This window comes from Bidens hawaiensis, unplaced genomic scaffold (assembly GCF_021521415.1).
Source record: "Bidens hawaiensis isolate Kalapana, Puna unplaced genomic scaffold, B.hawaiensis_p1.1 tig00030502_1, whole genome shotgun sequence".
Lineage (NCBI taxonomy): Eukaryota > Viridiplantae > Streptophyta > Magnoliopsida > Asterales > Asteraceae > Bidens > Bidens hawaiensis.
In genome coordinates, this window is record NW_027495081.1 from 10783 (window position 1) to 37400 (window position 26618).

Below are 26618 nucleotides of genomic sequence, written 5' to 3' on the forward strand. Positions count from 1 at the left end.
TAGTGCATGTAGGGTCTATCAAGGAGGACATATGATGGAAGACGAACCCTTGCTATTTGATGCTATACCATTAAATGACAGATTTGAGTCTTTCATAAGCGACACGGGAGAACTAAAAGGAAATGGAAATGTTTCATACTTTGTGCTTCAACAATGTCAACCTTGTTCAAATGGATCAACTACAACTTGTTGAGCGTTTCTCAAGTGATGGATCTAGTATCAGTTGTTGGGTTTCGGTTTGAATCTCTTCAACTTTGTTATATGATGTGATAATGCATTTTAGGATAGTCCATCTGACAACAGCTTTGTTGACCTTTTCACTAAAGCCATTGTTTTATTTTGAATAAAACAACCTATCTATATTTTTTGTATATAAAATTTGTAAATATTTTTCAAATATGTCACAATTTTAGAGGGAGAAAATGAGTTAACTTTAACTCATCAAAAAGATTTTCACTTTTTTCCTTAAGAAAAACAAAAACGAGTCAATTGACTAACCAAAAATATTTTATATTATTATCTTATTTAAGAAAATCAGAAAAAGACTTAAAAGTATAATATCTTGTTTTGAGGGAGCTCCTGCTTAGAGAGAGTCGGTTAATATTAAAATATCAGAAAATCTTGAGAAATTGATCCGACCTTTGGAAAATGATAGAAAGTTGTCTTAGGTGATCCTAGCACATGAAAAGAGTAGATCAAAAGCCAACAAGATCATTGCCTGATGTGTAGATAGGCTTGAAAAATGAGTATCATAGTGATATAAACTTAAATATCTGCCTATGCTAGTGGTTACACTTTTATAAGGCGGTTGCCGACTCCAAATAAGTCATATTAATGAAGGCAAAAATCCTAATAGCCAGTCATACAACAACCCGTTAGTGATTGGTCACAATGAAAATTATTTCTTGCTTTAGCTTCAAATATTGAAAAATGACAAAAATTATTGAAAAAGCAGAAATACTGCAAAATACTCAAAAAATATTCAAAAATCAACAACAAAAATGTTGATAATTTTATCAAACAAAGGGGGGGTATATTAGAACCACGTAACGTGGGGCAAACAAGTAAGTCTTAAACACTTTATATGAAGGCATAAGTCAACAAGGCTAGTTTCATGATTCAACCTTTACATATTGTTTGAAAGAAAACTTTGCAAAAAGTGTATAGAAGCTCAAAATATTTTGATAAATCATTAGAGGGTCGAAGTCAATTCAGGGTGATACTGATGAACACAAAGTATACCCGAGGTATGATGGAGTATGTAACATGTTGGATTAACAGGGGACCACACAAGTATTGTGCCTAATTATACCTAATGTATCACGATGAAATCAAAATACTTGTTAAGTTTAAAGCGAACCAACATATCTACAATCGAATTTTGGTTCTTGGTATAATAATATCCAAATAGAAGTGTGATCTAGGACATTATAGACAATGTGATTCCATATTGTGATCTTTCTCGAAAAAATATTAAAGTCATTAGAAAATCATGTAAATTTTATTGTTATATAATATTAAATTCATCTTTACTCCTATCTTTTTCATTTTTCTTGTTTTATTTTATGTTTCAACTTCAAAATATTATGTATGTATATATATATATATATATTTATATATGAAATATTATAAAATATGAAAATTCCAAAAAGATTTCAAGTTCTTATGTGTTCGTACATATTTTATTAAACATTTGTTTTATTCAAAATCATGTGTTTTGTTGTCAAGGTCGTTCATACAAAGTTCGTTGGAAATCTGGGACTTAAACAAATCATTTACAAGTTGAGAAACTGAAATTGGTATTTTACGAAAAGGTTATATAAAACAAAATTTCAGAGTTATCTGGCAAACACTTCATACCAAGAGGGTCTGTGAACGAATCTTATTCGTTTTTGAGTTTTGTGCAGCTGTACATGGACAGGTAAATCAAGATCAAGTGTCTTGGGCTGCATAGACTTAAGTTGCAGATGCTGAAGCGCTTAAAAGAAAACGAGAACGTGACAGTTGCGGTTGAACCTAAAAATGAACTGATCATGTTTGAAGATCAGTCGAAGGACAAAGCAAAGAAACAAGCCGGCACACGAAAGTCAACAAAGGAATCTAGCCTCCCGCATCTGATGTTTCTAAAATTTGCTGCTGCCGAGCCTTCCCAGAAAATAAGATTGAAGTTCAAGTCTTCAAGATCGGAAAATAAAGAATTTTCCAAGATCCAATGTCGTTCAAGCTCTTGGATCAAGACAACTACTAGATTTCAAGAAATAAAGACGAAGCAAGGAACATGATGAAGGTTTCTAGACATACTCAATCCTAGAGGGAGATTGTAGGGCCAATATTCTATATTAGTTTTATGATCGTGTATGTCTTTATATTTGCTTAGAGTCTGTGTAATACGTACCTCAGTACGTTTATTGTGTAAGGACAAAATGTAAATGTTGGAGAAATGGGACCCTATATAAAGGGTCACTTAACCCATTTCTCCAACAACCTTGTGAATAAACCATTTGCAAATTATTATCCAAGTAACACAAACTCTCTCTACCTCCTCACCCTCTAAGTTTCGGCTCCCACCCCTACACCACAAGATCCGAGATTTCGGTCTAGCTATTTGTTACCGCCAACTAGTTGTGAGGTTGATCAAAGAACGACTAGTACTTAGTTTGTTTTGTTGTTTGATCCGGTCATGGGACCTACAATTAGGTAAATGGAAGGTCAAGAAATAATTGTGAAGATGTTTCACTTTTTTACGTTAATTCTTTTCACAATAAATAGCATGGTATGTTCCATGTCTAGATGTACTTTTCATTTTGCTTTTCCTTTCTAAGAGTTACTTTGTATCTAGTTTCTTATTCAAGTAATAACATAAGAAATTTGTCCCACACTTTTGTTTTTTCCATCCTTTGTTTATCCTATATATGTTTATCTTATTACCAACATTTGGTATCAGAGCACGGTTGATCAGTCCAACTTATTCCAAAATACATCCGAACAGAAGACATGCCTGTTGCTACAACCTCAGATAACCCAAAAGATTACAGTTCAGTTTCATTACAAAGACCCATCTTAACATCCACAAACTACACCACTAGGCCATCAAGATGGAGGCTGTTATGGATGCCCAAGGGTTGTGGGACTTTGTTGAACCACTACTCGATGCAATTGTTGATGAAAAAAGAATAAGACTGCTCGTGCATTTATATTTCAAGCAATCCCAGATGATGCCCTATTGAAGGTGGCAAAGAAAAGGACGACGAAGGAGATCTGGGAGTCATTGAAAACAAGGTACGTAGGCGCTGAACGTGTGTAGAAAGCACGCCTACATACAATTAAGAATGAGTTTGAAGCTTTGAAGATGAAGGACTTGAGTCGATTGATGAATTTGTTGGAAAACTGAGTGGGATGATCTCACAATATAGTAGCCTTGGGGCTACTCCTGAAGACGAGGTTTTGCTAAGAAAATTGTTAGATTCTATTCTCGAGAAATACATTCAGTTGGTGGAATCGATAAAACAAACAACGGATATGGACGATATGCCATTCGAAGAGGCCGTCGGTCGATTGAAGGCTTATGAAGGCAGGTTGAGGCTTCACCAAAGTAATCAAAGTAGTGATAGTAGTTTGTTGTTCATGAAGGCTATAAACTACTCTAGTTCAAAGGGTCGTAGAGGACTCCATTTTCAGGTACTCGAGGGAAAAGAGACTGGGATGGTCGTGGTGGTTCAATAGGGCGAGGTAGCAACCGTGGTAGGGTAATCGTGGTGGGTATGCTGGGCAAAATGATCAGAGAGACAACTCAAAAAACAAAGATAAGAAACACATTAAATGCTTTAAATGTGAACAATATGGTCACTATGCATCGGATTGCAAAGAAACAAAAGAAAGAAGGGAAGAAGCAAACTTAACTGATGCACAAAAAGAAGAGGGTGCAGTGATGTTAAGCATATATGGAGAAGAAATTCCCACTATGGTGTTATTAAATGAAGACAAAGTGGTTCCGAACAAAGACAAATGAAATGTTGGTGAGGACCGGGACACGTGGTACCTTGACAATGGGGCAAGCAACCACATGATGGGAAGGAAGGAATTGTTTATTGTTTCGGATGATAAGATAACGGGATCGGTATATTTCAGAGATGGGTCGAAAGTTCAGATCAAAGGTAAAGGAACTGCTATATTTGAGTGCAAGAATGGCGAACAACGAGTCATCATAGGTGTGTATTTTTTTCCTGTTTTGCATAGCAATATTATAAGCTTGGGATAGTTGACCGAGGAGGAATATGATGTGAGAATGCGGGGTGAACACCTAACTATACATGACGAACCAAGGTTGTTGATCATGAAGGTGCAACGGTCGGTCAATAGGTTGTACAAAATTGTCCTTAGAGCTACTAAGCCTGTTTGTTTACATGCAAGTTTGGATGACGAGACCCATTTGTGGTATGCAAGAATGGGGCATGTGAACTTTCATGCTCTAGAATCAGTTGGAAGAAAGAAATTGGTTAATTGCATACCCGTAATTAAACACCAAATCAAGTTTGGTAAGAGTGTGTAATGGAAAGCATGCAAGAAAACCCTTTTCCACAAGAATCACTTTGGCAAGCTAATCACTGTCACACCCCAACCTACGGCGGAAATGTCGGGGCGCGAACTGATTGTCACAGCTCTCAAGGTTACTATCATGCACAATATAAGTTTCAATATCTATTTAATAATTTCAAATAATTCAAATACAAAATACAACTTATTAAACAAACAACAATTACAAATTAAATTCTTGATCGTATCATTTCTAACTTAAATTCTTCACTAAGTCTTCACCAACTTGCATTAAATTTCTATCATAACTTGCATATGCGTTTAAAATAGAATTTTGTCAACAACACATGTTGAGTGAGCAACACACCAGTTTAGTTGTACATATAGTATATATAACAAAATAATTAGCTGCAACAAGTCATATGAGAATAACAAATTAACCAAATGAGCAAGTATAACTGAGATGTCGAGAAGCACAAAGGCTATAACGACTGGCGTATGATCATACTATTCTGAGATTATGTTGGACCTCTCCGAATGCGGTTCACGTAAAGCATGTAAGCACATAAACAAGTAAGGTATAAGTTGTTAACACATAAGACAAAGTTGCAGTTTTAAGTATAAGTATATGTGAGAAAGTATAATTTACGCATATGTCCCCAAAACGTCGAAAACAAGTAAAATAGGGGAATGTGGTACTCACCTTAGCGATTAAGCAAAAGAAAATGATCGGGCAAGAAATCAGTAAGTCAAGCTTTTCGGGATTCCCGACGGAATATCCTAATAGAGAATAATTGCAGAAGTAAATATAATTGAAATAACGGAACTAAGATTAGACAAAGGTTTAGGATTTGATGATCGAGTACATTCTAACGAAAGTTTAATATTACTTAGATTTATTATAAATTTTATTAGCGAGGTTTTAACTTAAATAATATGATTTAATTATATATAAAAAAATACATAAAAATACTTAAATAAAATTTATAAAACTTTTGAATAGATTATATAAAGAGATTGTTTTTAACATATTTATTTTAAACTAAAATATTGTTAATACGTATTTTAATTATTAATAAATATTCTTGTTAATATTGTAAATAATAAAGTATACATGATAATATTTATATAACATGATTCTTTCATAAAAATACTTTAATTTATACCTTTAATACGTTAATTAACAAGATTATAATAAACACATATTTTATATTTAAAATCTTTTAAATAATAACACTTTTAACAAATTCATAATATATATATATAATTTTAACTAAGATTCGGAAAAATAAATAGTTTAAGTGTCGGTTTTCATAAAATACTAATTACTTATGAGTTTTTATACATTTACAATATTACTTAATGTTTAAATATGATTGAATGAATAGATAAAAATATTTCTAAAAATAATAGGCCTGGCCGGGACTCGAACCTGCGCCAAGGGGCGGCTCACCAAGGTTTACGCAACACCCAGCCAACTGAGCTAGCTGGGCAAATTATAACAAATCCAGAAAGACAGAAAAAGAGAACTAGTTAGAACAAACCCTAGAAATCAATTCGATTAAATCCGTGTAATAATCGACTGATTAAGGTTAGGGTGACTGATCCATGGTTAAATACAAACTTGTTGTACAATTTAATTACCTTAGAGATGATTATTAGATGGCTAATTGACAGGTGCAGGGGTCGGCTAGAGAGGTTAAAGAACACGCTCACACAGCAGGTTATAATGTAATTGAATATGGGGCAAAGGACGGAGCCGGAGTAAGGATGATACAGTAGGGTTTAATTGAATTTTAATGTTCGTTTTCTTGAATAATAAGAAACGGGTTAGGACGGTTTAGGTATTAGTTAATTCGTATCTCGTTTGATCAATTTACTAAATTAACAGTGTCGGTCGGCCTCAAATGGTAAGGTTAACAAGGTTGACGATTCAATTACCAAAATTTATGACGAGAATTAAGCATCAAGTAACTAAACAGGTCACGGGTTTACTATATGGGTTACTGGATATGGGTGCTGGGTTAAGGATTGATAAAATAACCAGAATTTGCTGATTGGTCCTTCCAGATTAGGGATGGAAACAAAATAGGATTAAAGTATAGTTTAGTGTAAGAATTGTAGATTTATCAAAGTTATTTATATTTAATAAATGAATATAATAAGTAGTTAAAATAAATTAATAATTACTCGAAAAACGAGACATTTTTGTTAATAAAATTCCCCAAACATGAAATGGCTAGGGTAATATAAACTGGTAAAACCGAGTTGTTACAATCACCCACTAGAACTTATTTATGGTGATCTCTGTGGCCCGATAACGCCACAAAAAGAAGGTGGAAACCGGTATTTTTTTTGCTTGTTGATGATTAATCCCGATTTATGTGGGTATATTTAATTAAAAACAAAGATGAAGCATTGTATGTGTTTAAGAAATTTAAGATGTTGGTTGAGAAAAAAAGTTCTCACAAGATCAAAATGTTTCGATCAGACCACGGTGGTGAGTTTAATACTAATTTGTTTAAAGAGTACTGTGAACATGAAGGAATTAAAACACAATTAACGACTCCTCACACTCCATAACAAAACGCAGTAGTGGAGAGGCGTAATCGTACAATTATCGAAGCAACTAGAGCTATGCTAAAGACCATGAGTGTGCCAGAAACTTTGTGGGGTGAGGCTGTTCGACATGCGGTGTATGTTCTCAACCGGGTCCAAGAAGAAGGGTGAAAAACATGACACTGTACGGGAAGTTTAAAGGAATAAAACCGACACTCAAACACCTTAGAGTGTTTGGTTGTGTTGAATACGTGAAGAAGGTTGGGAATCATGTGACAAAATTGGCCGACAGAAGTGTTGCAATGATAAATTTGGGAATTGAAGAGGGTAGTAAAGCGTATCGGCTATACAATGTGTAAAGAAGATGGTTGTAGTGAAAGTAATGTTTATTACTTGAAGGTGTGAGAAATACATAAACAACTACATCTATTTATACACAAATAAACCCTAGCTATCAACCCATAAAAGGCCCATGGGCTTTAGCCAACTATATGGGCTAAAACCCTAATTATAACTAAATACAACTAACACTCCTCCTCAAGTTGGAGTATAGATGTTAATCATGCCCAACTTGTTACAAATAAAATCTATCTGAGCTTTCCGGAGCGGTTTAGTTAGAATGTCTGCTAGCTGAAAATTTGTCTTCCCATGAACTGGTTGAATGGAAGGAGGATCAGTTTGTGTGCCTACTACTCGATCTCTGATAAGGTGGCAGTCGACCTCAATATGTTTTGTCCTCTCATGAAATACTTGATTCTTGGCTATGTGAATGGCTGACTTACTATCACAGTATAACCTCATCAAGTCATTAGAAACAACCCCGAGCTCTCTGAGAAGACGACGAACCCATGTCATCTCTGATGTTACATCTGCCATGGCTCTATACTCGGATTCGGCACTCGACCAGGAAACCGTGTGTTGCTTCTTACTCTTCCATGATACAAGATTTCCTCAAACAAACACACAATATCCGGTGGTAGATCGTCGAGAAATCGGACAACCTGCCCAATCTGCATCTGAGAACCCTGATATCCGACCATCTCCTTCTTCCGTGAAGGCACCTACACGACAATGACCCTGATCGGAGTATAATATACCCAAGCCAGGTGAGGTCTTAAGATATCTTAAGACACGAAGGGCAGCATCCCAGTGACCGGTGTATGGTGTAGCCATAAATTGGCTCAGACTACTGACAGTAAAGGAGATATCCGGTCGTGTGACGGTTAAATAATTAGGTTTACCAACCAACCGTCTGTATCGCTCAGGATCTTTCATTGGATTTCCTTCCTTTGGGAGGAGTTTCTTTGTAGGAAGCATTGGGGTATCAACAGGTTTACAACCCAGTAAGCCACATTCAGTTAACATATCAAGAACATACTTTCGTTGGGAGAGAAGTATTCCTTGTGGAGAGCGGGGTACTTCTATGCCAAGGAAATACCTCAATCGACCTAAGTCGCTGACATGAAACTGAGACTGAAGAAACTGCTTGAGTTCGATAATCCCGACCTCGTCATCACCTGTGATTATAATGTCATCCACATAAACAACTACGATAATCCTCTTTCCTTTCTGGTGTCTAGAGAAGACAGAGTGATCGTAGGCACTCCGAGTCATCCCAAACTGTCCCATAACACTAGAGAATCGACCAAACCATGCCCTGGGAGACTGTTTAAGACCATATAGAGAACGACGTAGCCTGCAAACTTTCGAGGCCTCCTCCTCAACAACGAACCCTGGGGGCTGCTCCATATATACCTCCTCCTCAAGAACACCATTAAGAAAGGCGTTCTTGACATCAAGCTGGTGGAGCGGCCAATGATTAATGGCAGCAAGAGCGATACAAATACGGACAGATGGCATTTTAGCAACCGGAGAGAAGGTTCCATCGTAATCAATGCCATATGCCTGAGAATACCCTTTTGCAACCAACCGAGCCTTTAAGCGGTGTAAGGAGCCATCCGGGTGTAGTTTAACCGTAAACACCCAACGACAACCAACAATACGCTTCCCTTTAGGAAGTGTTTCAAGATCCCATGTATGATTGGACATTAGAGCCCCAATTTCATCTTCCATAGCCTGTCTCCATCCTGGGTGAGCGAGAGCGCTCGTCACATTATTGGGAATCGGGTAGGAATCAAGGGTAGTGGTGTACGCATGAGATTCAGGAGATAGGTGTGTGTAGGCAACATAGTCCTGAATTGGGTAACGAGTACATTTCCGGGGTTCCTTGCAAATAGAAATAGGTATATCGGGAAGTGAGGCACCAGGAGGATCATAAACGGGAGTATCAGAGGTTGTTGGATCGGGTAAGGATGTATTAGTGAGAGGTGTGGATTGCTCAGATGTAGACGGAGTATCGGAGGGTATTTCGGGGTCGTGGCCAGGGTGTGAATCAAGAGTCGCTGATGTTTGACCCCTACCCCGCCTAGCATATGTGAAAAGCAGTGGCGGAGATTTTGTCGGTGGGTCAGAATCAGTAGAGATTGGATCGGTAAAAGGAATTGACACAGGAATGATGGGGATGAAGGGAGATGTGGGTATATCGAGGTCGGGAAACGGGTCAGAAACAGGAGTGGAACACTCGGGAAAGTAAGGAGACTCGTGAAAAGTGACATCGGCACTGGTCGGTGAAGTGATGGGCTATAGCATCGATACCCTTTTTGAACCCGTGAGTAACCAAGAAAGACATAACGAATGGCTCGAGGATTAAGTTTGATGGTTTTTGGACTATGGTCATGAACATAGGCGACGCAACCAAATACTTTAGGTGCGAGAGGAAATGGATCATCGTTGGGAAATAGTACAGAAAACGGTGTTTTACCATGAAGAACGGTTGAGGGCATGCGGTTAATCAGATATGTGGCAGTGAGAACGGCATATCCCCAAAAACGATGAGGAACACGTGATTGGATCATGATTGTGCGAGCAACATCCAATATGTGACGATTTTTGCGTTCGGACACACCATTTTGTTGAGATGTATAAGCACAAGATGATTCATGAATAATGCCGTTGGTTTTTAAGTATGAAGAAAAGTCGGTGGAAAAATATTCTTTAGCATTATCAGATTGTAAAGTTTTAATGGTGGTGTTAAATTGGTTTTGAACATAAGCATTAAATTCTTGAAATATGGAAAATACCTCACTACGAGATTTCAATAAATAAACTCAAGTAGTGCGAGAATAGTCATCAATAAAGGTAATAAAATATTCAAAACCCAACGTAGATATGATAGGGCAAGGACCCCATACATCAGAATGCAACAGTTCAAAACAAGAACTGACTCGATTGGGCACCCTAGGGGGATAGGGACGCCTGGTATGTTTACCAAGTTGACACGACTCACAATGAAAATTAAAAGACGAAAGTGGTAAATCTGGTCGCATTTGCCTCAGAACCGCTGTAGAGAGATGACCTAACCGACAGTGAGCCTCCCTGACAGCGGAATCACATAAGTTTGCTACAGGATGCGAAAACGGGGATATACGATAGAGACCTCCTGATTCAAAACCAGTACCAATTATCCGATTTGTTCCTAGTTCATAAAAAACGCAGTGAGTTGGGTAAAAGGTCACAGAACAGTTGTTTTGTTTGGTAATCTGACTCAGTGAACAAAGAATGGTAGGAAATTTAGGAACAAATAGGATAGAAGACAGTTTTAGGTTTTCCGAGTTACTGATGGATCCTATGCCGAGAACGGGACATGAAGATCCATCGGCAAGACGTACCGGTGCATGGGAAACATTTTGAAGACTAGAAAAAATACCCCGATTCCCAGTCATGTGATGTGTGGCTCCAGAATCAATCACCCATGATAAGTCAAGGCTAGAAGGTTTACCTGAATGTGCCGAGCTGGTTTGAGGATGAGGCAACTGGGAGGTAAGAAACCGTTGAATAAGATCACGCTCCTCTTTAGTAAATGTATACATGTATGTATTTTCGCCCATAGTGATACACAAAACTAAAAATTGACTGTGAACAGTAACAAGTGCGGGTGGAGGGCGGGAACAGATTCCGGCGTAAACAGTTACTCGTCGTGAACAGTTAATCCCGGCAGCGAACAGTAATTCCGGCAGCGAACAGTAACTTTCCGGCAGTGAACAGAAATTCCGGCAGTGAACAATGACTTCCGGCGTGAACAGTAATTCCCGGCTAAAACAGTGTTTTCCGGCGTGAACAGTAATTTCCGCGCGTGAACAGTGTTTCCGCGATGAACAGTACCGGTGAACAGTGATTTCGCGTGAACAGTGCTCGTCAGTGAACAGTAGTTTCACGGTCGAAAAGAAAAAAAAAGATTTCGTGACAGGACAGAACAACAAGGCAGAAGCTTGTTTCAGATCTGATGGCTGCTGGTGACGGCTGGTCAGACTCAGGTTCGGGTCAGATCGCGGCTAGGGTTTGGATCGAGAGCCGTAGCTCTGATACCATGTAAAGAAGATGGTTGTAGTGAAAGTAATGTTTATTACTTGAAGGTGTGAGAAATACATAAAAACTACATCTATTTATACACAAATAAACCCTAGCTATCAACCCATAAAAGGCCCATGGGCTTTAGCCAACTATATGGGCTAAAACCCTAATTATAACTAAATACAACTAACACAATGCAAATACAAAAAGAATTGTGATGGGCCGAGATGTTATTTTTGAAGAAAAGAAGAGATGGGACTAGAGTAATGTTGAGGGTTGTATAAACATTCCAGGATATGAAAGGAAGAGGCCCGCTTAAACTAACTCATTCAATAATGAAGAGTGTCAAAGTTCAACACATGTGACACCAGTTAACCATAATCCATCCCCATTTCTACTTGATCGTGATGGTGGGGGAACCTCAAGTGAACAACAGAACCCGATTACTCCAGTGTCGAGTTCAACCCAAAGTAGAAACATCCAGCAATCACCTAGTGTTCTTGATCACACACCTTTACAAGGGTTTCGATCGGCTCAAGGTAATTACGAGAGGACCACGCAAATGACTGATGAGGAAGTACGAGACCTTTATGACCAAGAATTATTGTTGGCAGATGATGAGCCCACAATATTCAATGAAGTCGTGCAGTATGTTGATTGGCAACGAGCAATGGAGGCTGAATTGGGACCAACTAAGAAGGACCAGACTTGGACCTTAGACATTAGTCGATTTACCAGCAGGTCACAAGCCTATCGATCTGAAATGGGTCTATAAATTGAAAAAGATGCAGATAGTCAGATAACGAAGTGCAAGGCGCAATTACTCGCGAAAGGGTATGTCCGAAGAAAAGTAATTGATTTCGAAGAGGTTTTTGCTCCTATGGCCAGGTTAGAAACAATCCGGCTCATATTGTCTATGGCAGCTAAAGAAGGGTGGATTGTGCATCATCTTGATGTCAAATCTGCATTTCTTAATAGAGATTTACTAGAAGAAGTGTACGTCTCGCAACCTGAAGGTTATATCGTGAAGGGAAAGGAAAATAAGGTATACATGCTCAAGAAAGCACTTTATGGGTTGAGACAAGCTTCGAGGGCTTGGAATGCTCGTATTGACAAATCACTCAAAGATCTCAGTTTCACTTGTTGCGCTCAGGAACAAGCTGTGTACAAAAATAAGTGTTTGTTCTTAGTCTAGGGGTCTATGTCGACGACCTCATCGTGACCGGGACAAGTGAACGGAAGGTTAAAAGGTTTTTAGAAAAAAATGATGAAAGTATTTGACATGAGTGATTTGTGCATGTTGTATTACTATCTTGGAATTGAAGTTAACCAAAATAAAGATGGAATAAGTTTAAATGAGTCCGGGTATGCTAGAAAAATTCTAAAGTCAGCTGGGTTGGTGAATTGTAATCCCTCAAAATGGCCAATGGATCTGAAGCTACAGTTAACTAAATATGAGAATGGTGAATGTGTTGACGCAACAATGTATCATTGTAATGTATCATTGGCTGATCGGTAGCCTCCGTTAGTTGCTCCACACAAGGCCTGATTTGGGGTAATCGACTAGTGGTTTGCGCATGTTAATGGAAAAGCCAAAGCTTTGTCATCTCCAAGCACTAAAGTAGGTTTTAAGGCACTTAAAGGGTACGATTGGATTCGGTTTAAAGTACAAAAGAAGAGGTGATGCTAAACTGTTGGGGTATAGTGACAGCCGCCATGGTTTGGATGTGGAAGACCGGAGAGGAACTTCAGGTATGGTGTTTTACTATTCAAACAGTTTGGTTATATGGGCCTCGCAGAAGCAAAGGATTGTCGCGTTGAGGTCATATGAAGCGGAGTTCATGGCTGCTACATCAACTGCTTGTCAGGCATTGTGGCTAAGAAGTTTGTTAAGTGATTTAACTAGAGAAGAACTCCAACGGGTGAAGTTACTGGTTGATAATGAGTTGGCTATCGCACTAATGAAAAATCCCGTGTTCCACGGTCGTAGCAAACAGATAGATACAACGTATCACTTTATTCAAGAGTGTATTGAGGGGGGGGGGGGGGGGGGGGATTTAAGTGCAACATGTTAGTGGTGAACTTCAAAAGGCTTATACATTAACAAAGGTGCTGCCTCAAGTCAAGTTCGCGAAGAGGAGAGCAATGATGGGTCTTGAAGTTCTTGGAGACCCTGGTCAACATTAAGGGGAGGAGTGTGACTTAATGTTGACCGGGACAATTAAAGAACTTATATGCCAAAAGATTTGGTAAAAGAAAGGTCAAGAAATAAATGTGAAGATGTTTCACTTTTTTACATTAATTCTTTTCACAATAAATAGCATGGTATGTTCCATGTCTAGATGTGCTTTTCCTTTTGCTTTTCCTTTCTAAGAGTTACTTTGTCCTACACTTTTGTTCTTTCTATCATTTGTTTATCCAATATATGTTTCTCTTATTACCAAGAATTTAAAGTTGTCAAACAAAAAACTCTCCACAAACAATGCCTAAATTAGAATATATTGTGGGTACGTGTACCATATGCCAATGGTGTTGGAACTCTAATATACAATAATTGTATGTGCAGGAGCGAATATTGGATATGTTATTAGTATGGCTAGTAGTTTTGGGCAAATCCTAGTAAAGGACATTGGGATGCTATAAATTGGATACTAAGGTACTTGTATGGTGCAAGGGAGGTTGGGTTGGTGTTTAGTAATGGTCAAGATGATGATATGATTCTTGGATATGTGGATGCTGATATTTCATAAGATCTTGACAAAGTAAGATTATTAGTGGTTATGCTTTTCAAGTTCTAGGATGCCGAGTTAGTTGGAAAACATCGTTACTACATATTATAGTTTTAGCATCTACGGAAGTTGAGTGTATAGCTTTGACTGAACTAGTGAAATAAACCATATGGCTTAAGGATTTTGTGACTAAACTTGGGTTAACATTTATCTTATGAGATATATAACTAGAGCGCAATACATTTGTCAAAGACTTAGATGTATCTCGAGATGAGCAAACATATCAATGTAATGCTGTACTTCTTAAGGGGTGTTAGCAACCCAATGTAAATGCTGATGAATTGATATTGTTGAGATGGTAACAAAGGCATTACTAGGTCCAACAGATCTAAACTATTTGAATGCTCTTAACATTTGTTGAATAAGTTAAGTTTGGAGATTGAAATAATTGTCGAGATTGTCATAATATATTGACAAATTTAGTCAGACATAAAGTCAACTGGAATATTTCATGCTTACCACCGTTGTTGATAGGTAGTAGTATGTAGTTAGTACCAATGGTGTTTAGTAGCAAGTAGCCCTCCATAGCAATAGTTGTATAGTAACAAGTATATATGTGTGATCAGCAAGAACCATTTGGTAAGTGTAGAACATAACATATATCCTTAGGAACTAGGACGTATGAACTAGATGATCACCATTAGGGGCTTATGTTATTCATGGGGAATGTATAATGTGTATGTATCACAATTCTATTTCTTCATTCCAGTAAGGATAATATATAGTTGGTTCACTTTATGATCACAATTCAGTTTCTTCTTGAAATCTGTTATTCTTTGGTTTAAGAATGAATTAATTCTGATTCATAATGTGTAGTCGGTCTGCAAGTTATGCATCTCAGATGTAGAACTCGATATCCTTCTCTTGTCTTTTGAGTTAGATCCTTTTATTAATCAGTTACTACTTAGCCTCAAAAGAAATATGGTTTTTATCTTTATGATGCATGGTTTGTTGGTAATCGCACATGCAACAATATTAAACCCTTAAAAGTTAAGATATTAATTATTATTCTGAAGATTGCCTACATTCATCTCTCCAGTTTTCACTCTACATGCTACATGATACAAAATTGTCAAAGGTTAATACACCTAGCATGCAACATTAAACACCTTTCGCTGCTAGAGAAACAACACATATGTTTTTAAACCAGTTACTTGCTATCAGCATTCATTTTGGTTTGAGGATTCAATCGTCCATGTGCTGGCTAGGCCTCCCAAGGGTGAACTCGAGATTGGGTATCATATGCTTTTCAGACAATTGCAACGATGTCTCAAGTTCATCTACCTATAGAAAAATAATAAATGGATCACTAATAATCTCCATAATTAGATATGTATATGTATCACAAGCTAACAATAGTGCTTATATATCCATACCTTTGTATCAATTCCTCCGAGTGTAGAACAGTTTGGCATATGTTCTTGGTTCGAGAAGCTTGAATCATATGATTCTGCTGACAACGACCACGATCCTCTGCTTAATAATGTAGATTACATGAGATCGCATGTATAGTTTCAAGAAAAGAACCATAATAACATTGAATAAAGAGAACGTTATAAGTTAATTATAAAAGTGTCATATCCTTACTTTCTTGTCATACTTATTGTTGGACTAATTGTATTAATTAACAATGTGATTATTGAAATATAACAGACCAGCCCTAATTTGTTCATCATATTTATCTTTGCACATTTTATTTTCTTGTCACCCAATGAAGAGGTTCGTTGTTTATATGTCAGACAAGAAAACCATTGGAGGTAAAATTACACTGAATGGGGTCTATTTGAAAGAAGAGAACACGTGAAATAAAATGAAAATGGGAATAACTAAAAAAATAGATATCTTTTTTATTTAATTTTCCAAGATCGGTGAAATCTCACTTTAAGACGGGAACAATATTAAAGTGTTTTAAAAGACTAAAAATAAAGTATATATAGAATATTACTAGTTTCTAATTAAGTTATATTTAATGAAATCTATAACCACCTATGTATTTCAGGCTGGTATAGTTGAATATTATCAATGGCCGTCCAAAGGTAATTAATTAGGTCAACAAAGGCAAGCTAATGCATGTCTTTTACATTAAATGTTCTAGCTAACTCTCATTTAAAAACTGTACGATACATACAAAAAGAGATATTAACTTATATACCCTAGCTACCTTAGATTAGCTAAATTATTTCTAGTTTTATAAAAATATATCCTAAGCATGGATAAATGTTCTCCAAATTACACCCTATAACATTACTAATGACTCAAAACTTGTGCCATTTCCCTAGCTTTTTAGTTTTTCTCGAAATCATTTACATTTGCAATTGCAAGGATTCGTACTCACCACCTCGGATATGTCATCATGGTTCTTTAATATAGAAGGATAAATCTATTATAATGAAAACATCTTGAAACTTTAATTAAAATGTTGATGTTTTGATTATGTTAAAGGGAAATACTATTTTTTTTTATTTCAACAAAGAAAGACAAGATGCTAGCTAGATCAACACAATATTCATTAACCAACAAACACTATGCATTTTTGAATGTTTCTGATGTGCACCTATTAGATGCCTGTTCTTAAGTCAAATTGGCATCATATCTTATATAACTTCAAACAAGTAATGATGATGAACCAACAAGATAAGAGAAAAGAACAAAACTTGGTAAGTAAACTGCATATACATGTACTCATCAGTGCCACACACACTAACCTTTGAGGTGTTTGTAGTGTAGCTGGTGGTGTTGGGTAAAGAGAATGATTGGTATTATCTAACTTATCATCAAACGTTGACATACTCCCCTCCATTTGAAGTAATGTCCTTTGAGTCCTTGGATTTATCATATCTATTTCTGCAAGTCCAGCTGCAAACACGTACACTCATAAAACACTAATCAATCTCATGTAGATTATAATTAAGAAAAAACTATGATGCATGGGGGTCCTTAATAGTAGAAAGAAAATATTCAAATCTTGTACCTGCTCCTTTGTCAGTGCTCTTCACTGTTCTATACATCTGCATGAATACATCCCACAAATATGTGAATAATAATAATTGTAAGAAAAAAAATTTCTCCTTTTTATTTGCTGTTTTGTCCCTCCCCCACACTGCCTTCCCTTTCATGGAAAATTTTAAACTAAAATAAGGTATTAAAGTGACATGCATGTCTGCTCTCTTTTTTTTCCTTTTCATTATTATAGTGTTCTCTTCTATAATGTCACTACTTTCTGACCAAAATGTCAACAGTTTTGTGATAAGAACTCAGATTATGCAAAAAATAAAAGATCCATGTAAATGACTATGATACAAACTACTAGAAAATTAGTCATTTCCTTACGACGGTTTTCGTTGGAAAACCGATTTCCCAACAAAAAAAACTGCACGGAGAAACGCATGTCGGAAAAATCATTTCCAACCTTTTTCTGAGAACTTTTATATACAAAATCACTATAAAAGTATGTTGTAAAGTTCATACAGTTTTCCAACTAGACCTATTTTATCGTTTTATCTATGTATTTTTCTAATTTGCTCTAACCTTCCAACAAAGGTATAATGCTAATTGCTACATATAATACAAAACAATTATATTTATAATGTTTCAAACAGTTCTTCTAGCACAATGACACTTTAAATGTGTGATCTTGTTGTAGATAAATTAGATAAGAAGGATACAAACCTGTAGATGACTCTTAACATGAGCAAGAGTTAGATCCTTCACATTCATTAACTCCAGCACTGATTTAGGGGTTGCTCCTGCACATTTTCATAAAAAGCAACACCACACTACTTTCAATTACTTTCAATATTAAAGTAAATTATAGAATATATGTAAAAACTAAAAAGAAATTAACATACTTTCATGGCCACCAAGAAGCTGAACAGCATGAACAAAGTGAGCATGTAGAGTCGAGGTCCATCGCATCCGAGGAGCTCTAACGATCCTTCGAACACGGTTACCCATCCTCGAACTCCTCTTAAACTCATGCCCATAGTTTTGAGGTTGAATAAACTGTTGGTTTGCATACTGATGTTGAAGAAGAAGATTGTTTCTTTGTAAATGCAATGGTATCATGGGAAGATGATGTGAGATATGTGGATTAATATTAAAACCAGCCATCTCAAGTCCCAGGGTTAGCCCAGGTTGATCAAGGTTATTAATATTAACTCCATGAGTAACAAACCCTCGCATATCCGGCTGGTAATATTGTTGGTTAAACACGTTAATTAAGCCGTTTTCGTGGCTTAAATCGCTTCCGCTGCTGTTGGAATCAGTAGTGGGAGAGCTGCAGTTTGATCTTTGGATAATATTATCGGTAACAACCGGAGGGCTGATTTGTAAGGATAGATCAGGTAAAGTTGTCATTGAGGCAGTTCTTGAAGCAAGAAACATGATGTTGAAATGATTATGTAACAAAAGAAACTTAAAAAGACAGATTGGATGGTTTGTGATTATATCATGAGTGCCTTATGATTAACTAATGCTTGGTGTTTCATAGAGAGATGGGTTAGTAGTAAAGAGTGTGTAGGCTTTATCAGTAGTAGGTTAGGTTTGAGGTTTGACGAAGAATTGGAGAAAGGATAGCTTTTTGTAAGCGATGACCAGAAAAGAAGGTTTTACTTTGGGTTATTTTATTATTATTTACAGATTTATGAAGAGGGTTAAAGGTTGCGGATATCAAGAAAAAGTTAGTAAATAGGAAGTAAAAAAGTTTGAGAATATCATAAATGAGCAGAGAGACAGAAGGGGATCACAATGAAGGTGATATGCAAAAGAAATTATGATGTTTCTTCAGAAGGAATGCTTGGAATAACTCGAGAAAACAAAACTTGAAATAAATATGTTCAAAACAATTTCATAAAATTTTGTTGACCATTAAATAATAATAATAATAGTAATAATAATAATGCCACTAACAAAAGAGTTCCATAAACCTCAAATTTTGTTGAACATTAAAAATTACAATATGTTGCTGCAAAATATTTCCTACTTAAATATAAACAATTTTTACATTTTTGAGCTGAGTGGCTTTTTTTTCTATGTAAACAGCCAACAGTTGCATTCTACTATGCAATTTTTGACATTTTATATAGAATATTCTCTAATATCTTTCTTTATTTCTTCAGAGTAGTTGATGTCCTCAAAAAGCCATGATCTCAAACCGTAATGATGAAGGGGCAAAAAGATGGCTAGTGTACGGGACCATTTAAGACTTACAGGGAGCATAAATTGAAAATATCAGAGACCACACCCCACCATGACAATTTTGAATTATCTGGTTTGTTTGTGTTAGCGTTGTTTTTACTCTTTATGTACATTGTCATCGGCCTAATGTTGATGATTTAGTGTCATTAGAACATTTTTTGTTATTGGCATTAATAATTTAGGTCAACTGGGAGAACAAACTATACGTAATACAAGTGAGGAGTTGGTGCGGAGTATACACGTACTTGATCAATATTATTCTATTTTATGTTGCTTATGCAACTTGATAGTTAAAGGGGGCGAAACCCAACAAAGAACCTGGTACATGTGCAGCGCCCCTGGTTGTGGCGTCATAGTGGCAGCCTCTGGTTGTGGGGTCCTTGCCGTCGGTTAAGCTGATCGACCTGAATTTGCTATGCACCGGAAGTTGCTTCAGTTTTGCAAAGATGTTTATAATAGTTGCTTGAATAATCATCAATATTAACTATGTTCTACGTATAAATAGATGCACTTGGTTATAAATAGGTGCACTTAGATTGCGCAACAAAACTTATTTACATGGTTCTTCCGCCACATATATCTAAATCATGCAAGACCGATTGTTATTCTTCTAGACTCAAATTTTTTAAGTTCCAGAATTAGAACAACCCATTTGGCTTTATCAATTTCAAGTTATGACACTAGGTAGTAAGGTTAGGAAACAACTTGTCGTAATAGGCTTGACACACAATTTTATAAAATCAGAAAAACTATGATTCACAAGTCCAAAATTACAAATCTAAAATTTTTAAAAACTAGACTCGGGTTTAGCATCTCGATCAAAAACATGCATGTAACATCAAGTTACAGACAAAACAATAAGCGAGTATATATTTGTTAACATTCTGATTTCAACATAACTCGATCAAAATAATATATACGACAAAACCTAACATTTTATTTCATCATATAACGATTACACAACAATATAACAATCATGTAATATCCATAATATAGAATTCTTTGGTATCATATTCGGTTTTCATAAAGAATTCAATATATAAGCAAGTAAACGACTAATCAATGATGAAGTACTTACAAGAACAATTATCCAATGATATCCTAAGCCTTCTAATCATTCACAAGCACCCAAAATCGCCCAACAAGCAAGAGAAATTGTCCAAGACCGATTGGAAAGGGTTATGGGATGATTAGGGTTTTAAAAATAACTTTATAACAAAATTTACGTCTGACACTCCCCTGTGCATCACTAGGGATTTGGCCACACCCGTAGCGACGCGCTACGGGTTGATATATATATATATATATATATATATATATATATATATATATATATATATATATATGGGATGGATATTTTGAGAACCATGTTGAGTTTTAAGAACTTAAGAACTCAATTCTAGGCCACACATTTAATTAAATGGATTGGAATATGTGGTTGAGATTAAATTTAGCAAAAAGTCAAAGTAGGAGAGAGAATAAATATGTAAGTGGTTACACTAACTTTTACGTCCGTTACAGATGTGTAAAAAGTCGACCCGGTGCGTAAATAATTCTGTAATTTTTTTACGTGTATGTAACTTACATATATTACGCATGTGTAAAAAAATTCAAAAAAAAAATCGTTACACTGAGTTCTTTCGAGTTCTTAAAACTCATAGGGGTTCTTAATTGTAATCTCCCCTATATATATATATATATATATATATTACTAATAACTAATGGCATGTTAAGCAAGCATATGCACTAAAGCATGAACACATAAAATCATCTAGCACATAGCAAATGTATTCAAATTATTTAACATGTCTAGTTCAACATTAATCAGCAACGCGTATAGACAGACTCGTGTGTGTGTGCGACTCGTAACTAACTCTTGTAAATGTTATTTATGACGTTTAAGATAACGGAGATTGTGTTAACTGAGTTACATGAAAATATGGGGTTTCACATATTAATGGTAATGGTATTGTTAGTATGGGATATCACTTTTTAGGAAAATATATTATGATAATTAGATAGATTAGTTGTCATGATAACATCCATTATATTCTCAAACTATAAATAGATCCATGTAGACAATGAAACATTCTATCTATAGTTGTTACGCTGACGAAGTCTATGTAAATTAGTTAATCCTCTTTTATTTGAGAGATTAATACTGAGGTATGTGTAACATCGAAAAAATTTCGAGTTCAAAGTGTAAAGTTTCCATAGTCAAAGGACCAAAAATGTCAAAATTCCAAACCTTAGGGTTTAAAATAAATATTTGTTTTATTGTCCTATCACAATACGCGACGGGACAAAGGACAAGCCCATCGCGTATTACGAGGGGATTGGTCAAAAGTATCTAGAAGGAGTCAACAGCGATACGCGATCGCTATTGAACCAACGTCATCGCGTATCGCGATGACGTGGTCTAACACAGTGTGACACGTGTGTCACGTGGGAGACGGTGACACAGTGTGTCGCCACCTGGCAACACGTCTGCCACTTGTCGCCACGTGTCAACACGTGGCACAACGTCTGCCACGTGTCGCCACGTGGCAGGTGTATGTGGTGACTCAGGCAGCTTACAACGCGATACGCGACGGGCTTGCCAAGGAGGCCGTCGCGTACCGCGACGGGCTACAAAATTTGCCCATAAATAGAGGGCTAGGGGTTCAAGTCCAACTCACACCAAACAAAGCTCTCTCACTTCTCTCTAACATCTCTCTAAGTTATACCAACCATACCCTCGATCCGTCTCAAAGTTCGTGCCACTCTCCACCAACATATTGACCAAGAAGGAGTTTGTATATCTCGACATCAAGATGGTCATTACTCTCGAAAGGTGTACCGTCAAGTGGTGAAAGATTGGTGTTATCGTTGGCGTGCCAAGAAAGGTGTATCAAGAAAAAGAGTTTATCAAGAAAGTGAAGCGGCGTTGGAGTGCTGCTCAAGTCGTTAGAGTTTATAAGCCAAACAAAGGTAGACATAATGCCCGAATAAAATAAATATTATAAAAATGCTTAAACCTTAAGTCGAGGTTATACTCGATACCTCGATAAAAGAAAGAGTAAACATAACAAATAAAAGAACAAAATATACGATTATGAATATTGATAAATATATATATGTGTGTAAGTATATATTCTTTGTTTTGAAAATATTATTTAAGTAATAATAATTATTCTTAAATAATAAAAGAAAAAGAATACGTTTCTTAGAGAAGAAGAAATGTAGGGTTTTATAAATAAACTAAAGGTTTATAAATTACTTTTAAACTAAAGGTTTTAAAGTAAAAGAGATTTGAACTAAAGGTTCATCGAGGTAAATTTTATAAAATAAGACTAAAGGTCTTAAGCCGGATTGTACGTCCGACTAACAATTGGTTATACTCGTACTATAGGTGCGAGATAGCAACGGGAAAGACCCTCGGACGGTGTTTGAAGCCGATCCAAATCAAAAGGTGAATACGCCCCCAAACTTTTACAAACTTGTTTTCAAAACGAGCCAACGTGTTATATGAAAAAATTTACATGAGACTAAGTGTCTCTAAAATATTTATAAACAAATGTATAAATACTGGCATCAGGCTATAGTATACATTTGTCTAGATCCTTTCATATGTGGTGGGCACACCACACCTGGTCACAATTACGCTCGCCTGTGGGGAGTATAATGTCACACCCCGACCAAAGGCGGAACATGTCGGGGCGTAACTTATTGATTGGACAGTAGCTCGAAAGACACTAATTAAAGTGACAATAATTATTTAATTCATTAATATCAAAACAAGTACATAAATTCAATAAACAGAACAACAATTACATCGTGTTTTGTATTTTGAATAATATCCTAAAGTAAAACTAAATTCTTCGATCTTGAACAATGTAAATTACTTGTACCTGTAGCATGTATAAAAATAGAGTTTGTCAACACGAATGTTGGTGAGAATACATAAGTTTTAGTTGAGATACATATATAGATAAAAACCACAATTCATATGTAAATGATGAGTATTACTATTTCTATGAAAATGTAAATAACTAAATAGATGTGGACTCATTCTTATTGATACGAAATCAATGTATTTGGGTAATGTATGATCATACTAGATAAGGATAGATGAGGATGAGATACCAACCACCAAACATAAAATAAACAATTAAGCACATAGAGCATTATCATAGAGCATGCAATAGTCACACATAAACATATATCGAATTGTGTTTTGAATAGATGTGGAAATAAAAATGTGTAATGTAAATATGGTATACATGACACCCCCAAAACGTAAAAGAGAAAAAAGGGGGATATGTAAACTCACCTTAGAGAATAAGCAACCGAATAATATACGTTAAGATTGGTAGGAGAATAAGCGTCGCGCTCGAGAGGTAGCAAAGTCAAATCCTAACAAGTGTAATAATGGAAAAATACTACAAATTAACAATTTGACTAAGAAAGAAACAAGACACGAACGGGTATAAAGAGTATAGCATATTGTATTTAGAGTTTATGGTTAATAAAGATTACTTAAAAATTAATATTTGTATAAAATATAATTGTTTATAAAATATTTGTACTTATATTGTTAAAGTGATAACAATATATATTTATAAAAATGCCATTTGTTTATAAATTACTTAGCCAAATTATTATGTAAATAATTATTATATCCTTAATTTATGTATTCTAAATAAACAAAATCTTTCTAAATATTCATTACAAAAACTCTTATAAACTTTTAATAACCATTATACATATGTTTATATATACATAGATATATGTATATATATATATAGTTTTAAACGAGATTCGGAAAACAACGAGTTAATATGTTGGTTTTAATAAGATATAAATTATTTATCATTTATTTAGGTTTTAAAATGATTGGAATTGATTATTGTAACAAAATACCCAAAAAAAGGAGGCAAAACGGGGTGGCAGGGGGTCGAACCCGCGACCTCCACCCCGGGATTCAAGTGTCTTAACCAGTTGAGCCATCCCACATCTTGCAACAATACCCAGAACCCAAATAATATAAACATAAGCAAACATCAACAGATTTGGCTAAGAACCCTAACGAATTCAATTGATCCAAATCTGTTAATGTTTTTCCAATAAACCTTAGGGCTTTTTATCAACACTGGATCGCGATTCTAACCATGTATACAATTACCTCTAACAACGATCAGAGGTTGGTGAACGAGATCAAGCAGCGCCGGCGGTTTAGGGATGAATGAACGAGTTATGACGAGTGAACTGATCTAATTAAGTATAGGGGTTTAGGTCGTGATAGCTTGAGTGAGTTGTGGACGAGTGTAATTGAAATATAAACGAGTTTATATAGGGTTTTAGGAATCGAATGGTCCGCGGTTCGTTTTTGGCATTGAGCTGTCAATTGGTTGTTGATTAACACAATTAAGGTATGATTTGGACGCGTTTTTGATCACTTAACGTTTATACAAAGTCAATTCCATGATTCCAGGCCTTAAATCGTGGGTAATGAAGCAAAAGAAAAGTGTTGGCCGATGGTGGGAGGGAAGAAGAGAAAAAGAAAAATAAATTAATAAATAATAATAAAAAAAATTAAATGAGTCGGGTTTTTGGGTCCGAAAATTGACGAATGTTACATATGACCTTGTGTATACGTATAGGCACTCAACTAGTCGAACGCTGCGGTGTATGCTTGGGGAACCGAGTATAGAGACTTGAGTTTATAAATTGTGTTGTTTTAACTTGATTATTCCTAAGCCATGTTGGGCCAAGGCCTACGTAGTCTCGAGAGATGATTAAGTAAAGAAAATATTTTTAGCGTCAGCATATTCATCAGCATTCGTTGCTGACGTATTTCTTACATATTGCAGGTGACCAAAGTTAGCGCTTGGAGGAACGAAGTGCTCAAAAGATATCCGATGGCTCGGATCTATTTTGTATAAACTTAAAATATTAAAATGGTGGTTTGTAATTAAACAAGTAATACTTTTGCTATAACTTAAAACGGGTATTTTATAATCCCGCCTTTGGTAATATTACACTTTAAATCCAAAAGTTTATAAAGTCTTTCGTTATTAAACGTAACTCTGATTTTTTTACAATTAACATATGTGTCATACACCTAGACCGTGGTTTGGGGTGTGACAGTATGCCCAGTTACCACAATAGACATATGTTGACACCAAGCCAACATAATTCGTGTTGAAAGGCCACAATCATATGGAGAGAATCTTGAAGGCCGAAAAAGGGTGAAGCTTCGACGTTAAGACCACTAAGATCCCAATTATGTCATAGCTATTGATCCTGACAACTACAACACTGAGAGATCTTACACGTCATTTCATTCGACAACGGTGTATGTATATATATTGTAACATTTCATATTTGTCATACTTGTATTCGTATTCGTTTACCCGACTCGGGAATGTAATTTGAATATTCCGTATTAACAAAAAAACTTGTATTTATTGGTATTTAACTTGGTTTTAACTCATATTATATCTTTATAACTTTCAAACTCGTCAAACAACACTTAAAAACTCTTAAAATCGCTTAAAATGGCTAAAAACTTCTTTATGAAAATACAGGGACTAAATATGACATTTTGGAAAATATGGTAAAACATCACCTGTCGGGTAGTGCGGTGGAGTTCACCATAGTTGGTCGCGTAGCGCGACTAACTCAGCAGATCGTTTTGTTTACCGGTAATGGCAAATCTTTCGTAAATCGACCCTAATCACGAAAAGTAAATCCCAAGTCATGCCATCTGATATTATAATATGTAACATTCATTTTCTTTTGTTGTGCAAACAAAATCTTTAAGTTAACTAGCCCGATTTTGTCTTAATAAGCTTTTTCGGTTTCCTTAAACGAATTATTACCAAATAAACAATTTAGGAATAATATACTTAATCATAATACATCTCTAAACCCTAAAAACTACTACCTTCCAGCCGTCCTCCCCATAGTCCACGAATTTTCTCTCTTCCTTTATCAATTTCTTCAAGATTATTCAAGTTCTTTCAAGCTTAGTTTGACTCTTGTGTTCAAGACTCCTTTGACCACGAATTTCTCTTACTTCTACTCATTGGTTGGGTAAATTTCTTCTGTGATATTGTAGGTTTTTATTAATTTAACAAAGGCCTCAAT

General features: G+C 35.9%; 1 protein-coding gene across 1 annotated transcript; it reads right to left on the reverse strand.

Moving 5' to 3' along the window:
- Positions 1-15201: 15201 nt before the first annotated feature.
- On the reverse strand, positions 15202-19153 carry LOC143580489 (putative transcription factor KAN4). Its single transcript, XM_077063494.1, has 6 exons — positions 18140-19153; positions 17961-18037; positions 17263-17299; positions 16997-17147; positions 15668-15764; positions 15202-15575 (listed from the first exon to the last, which is right to left on the reverse strand). The coding sequence occupies exons 1-6, from the start codon at positions 18672-18674 to the stop codon at positions 15477-15479; spliced, it is 996 nt and encodes a 331-aa protein (XP_076919609.1). The 5' UTR covers positions 18675-19153; the 3' UTR covers positions 15202-15476.
- Between the last annotated feature and the right edge of the window lie 7465 nt (positions 19154-26618).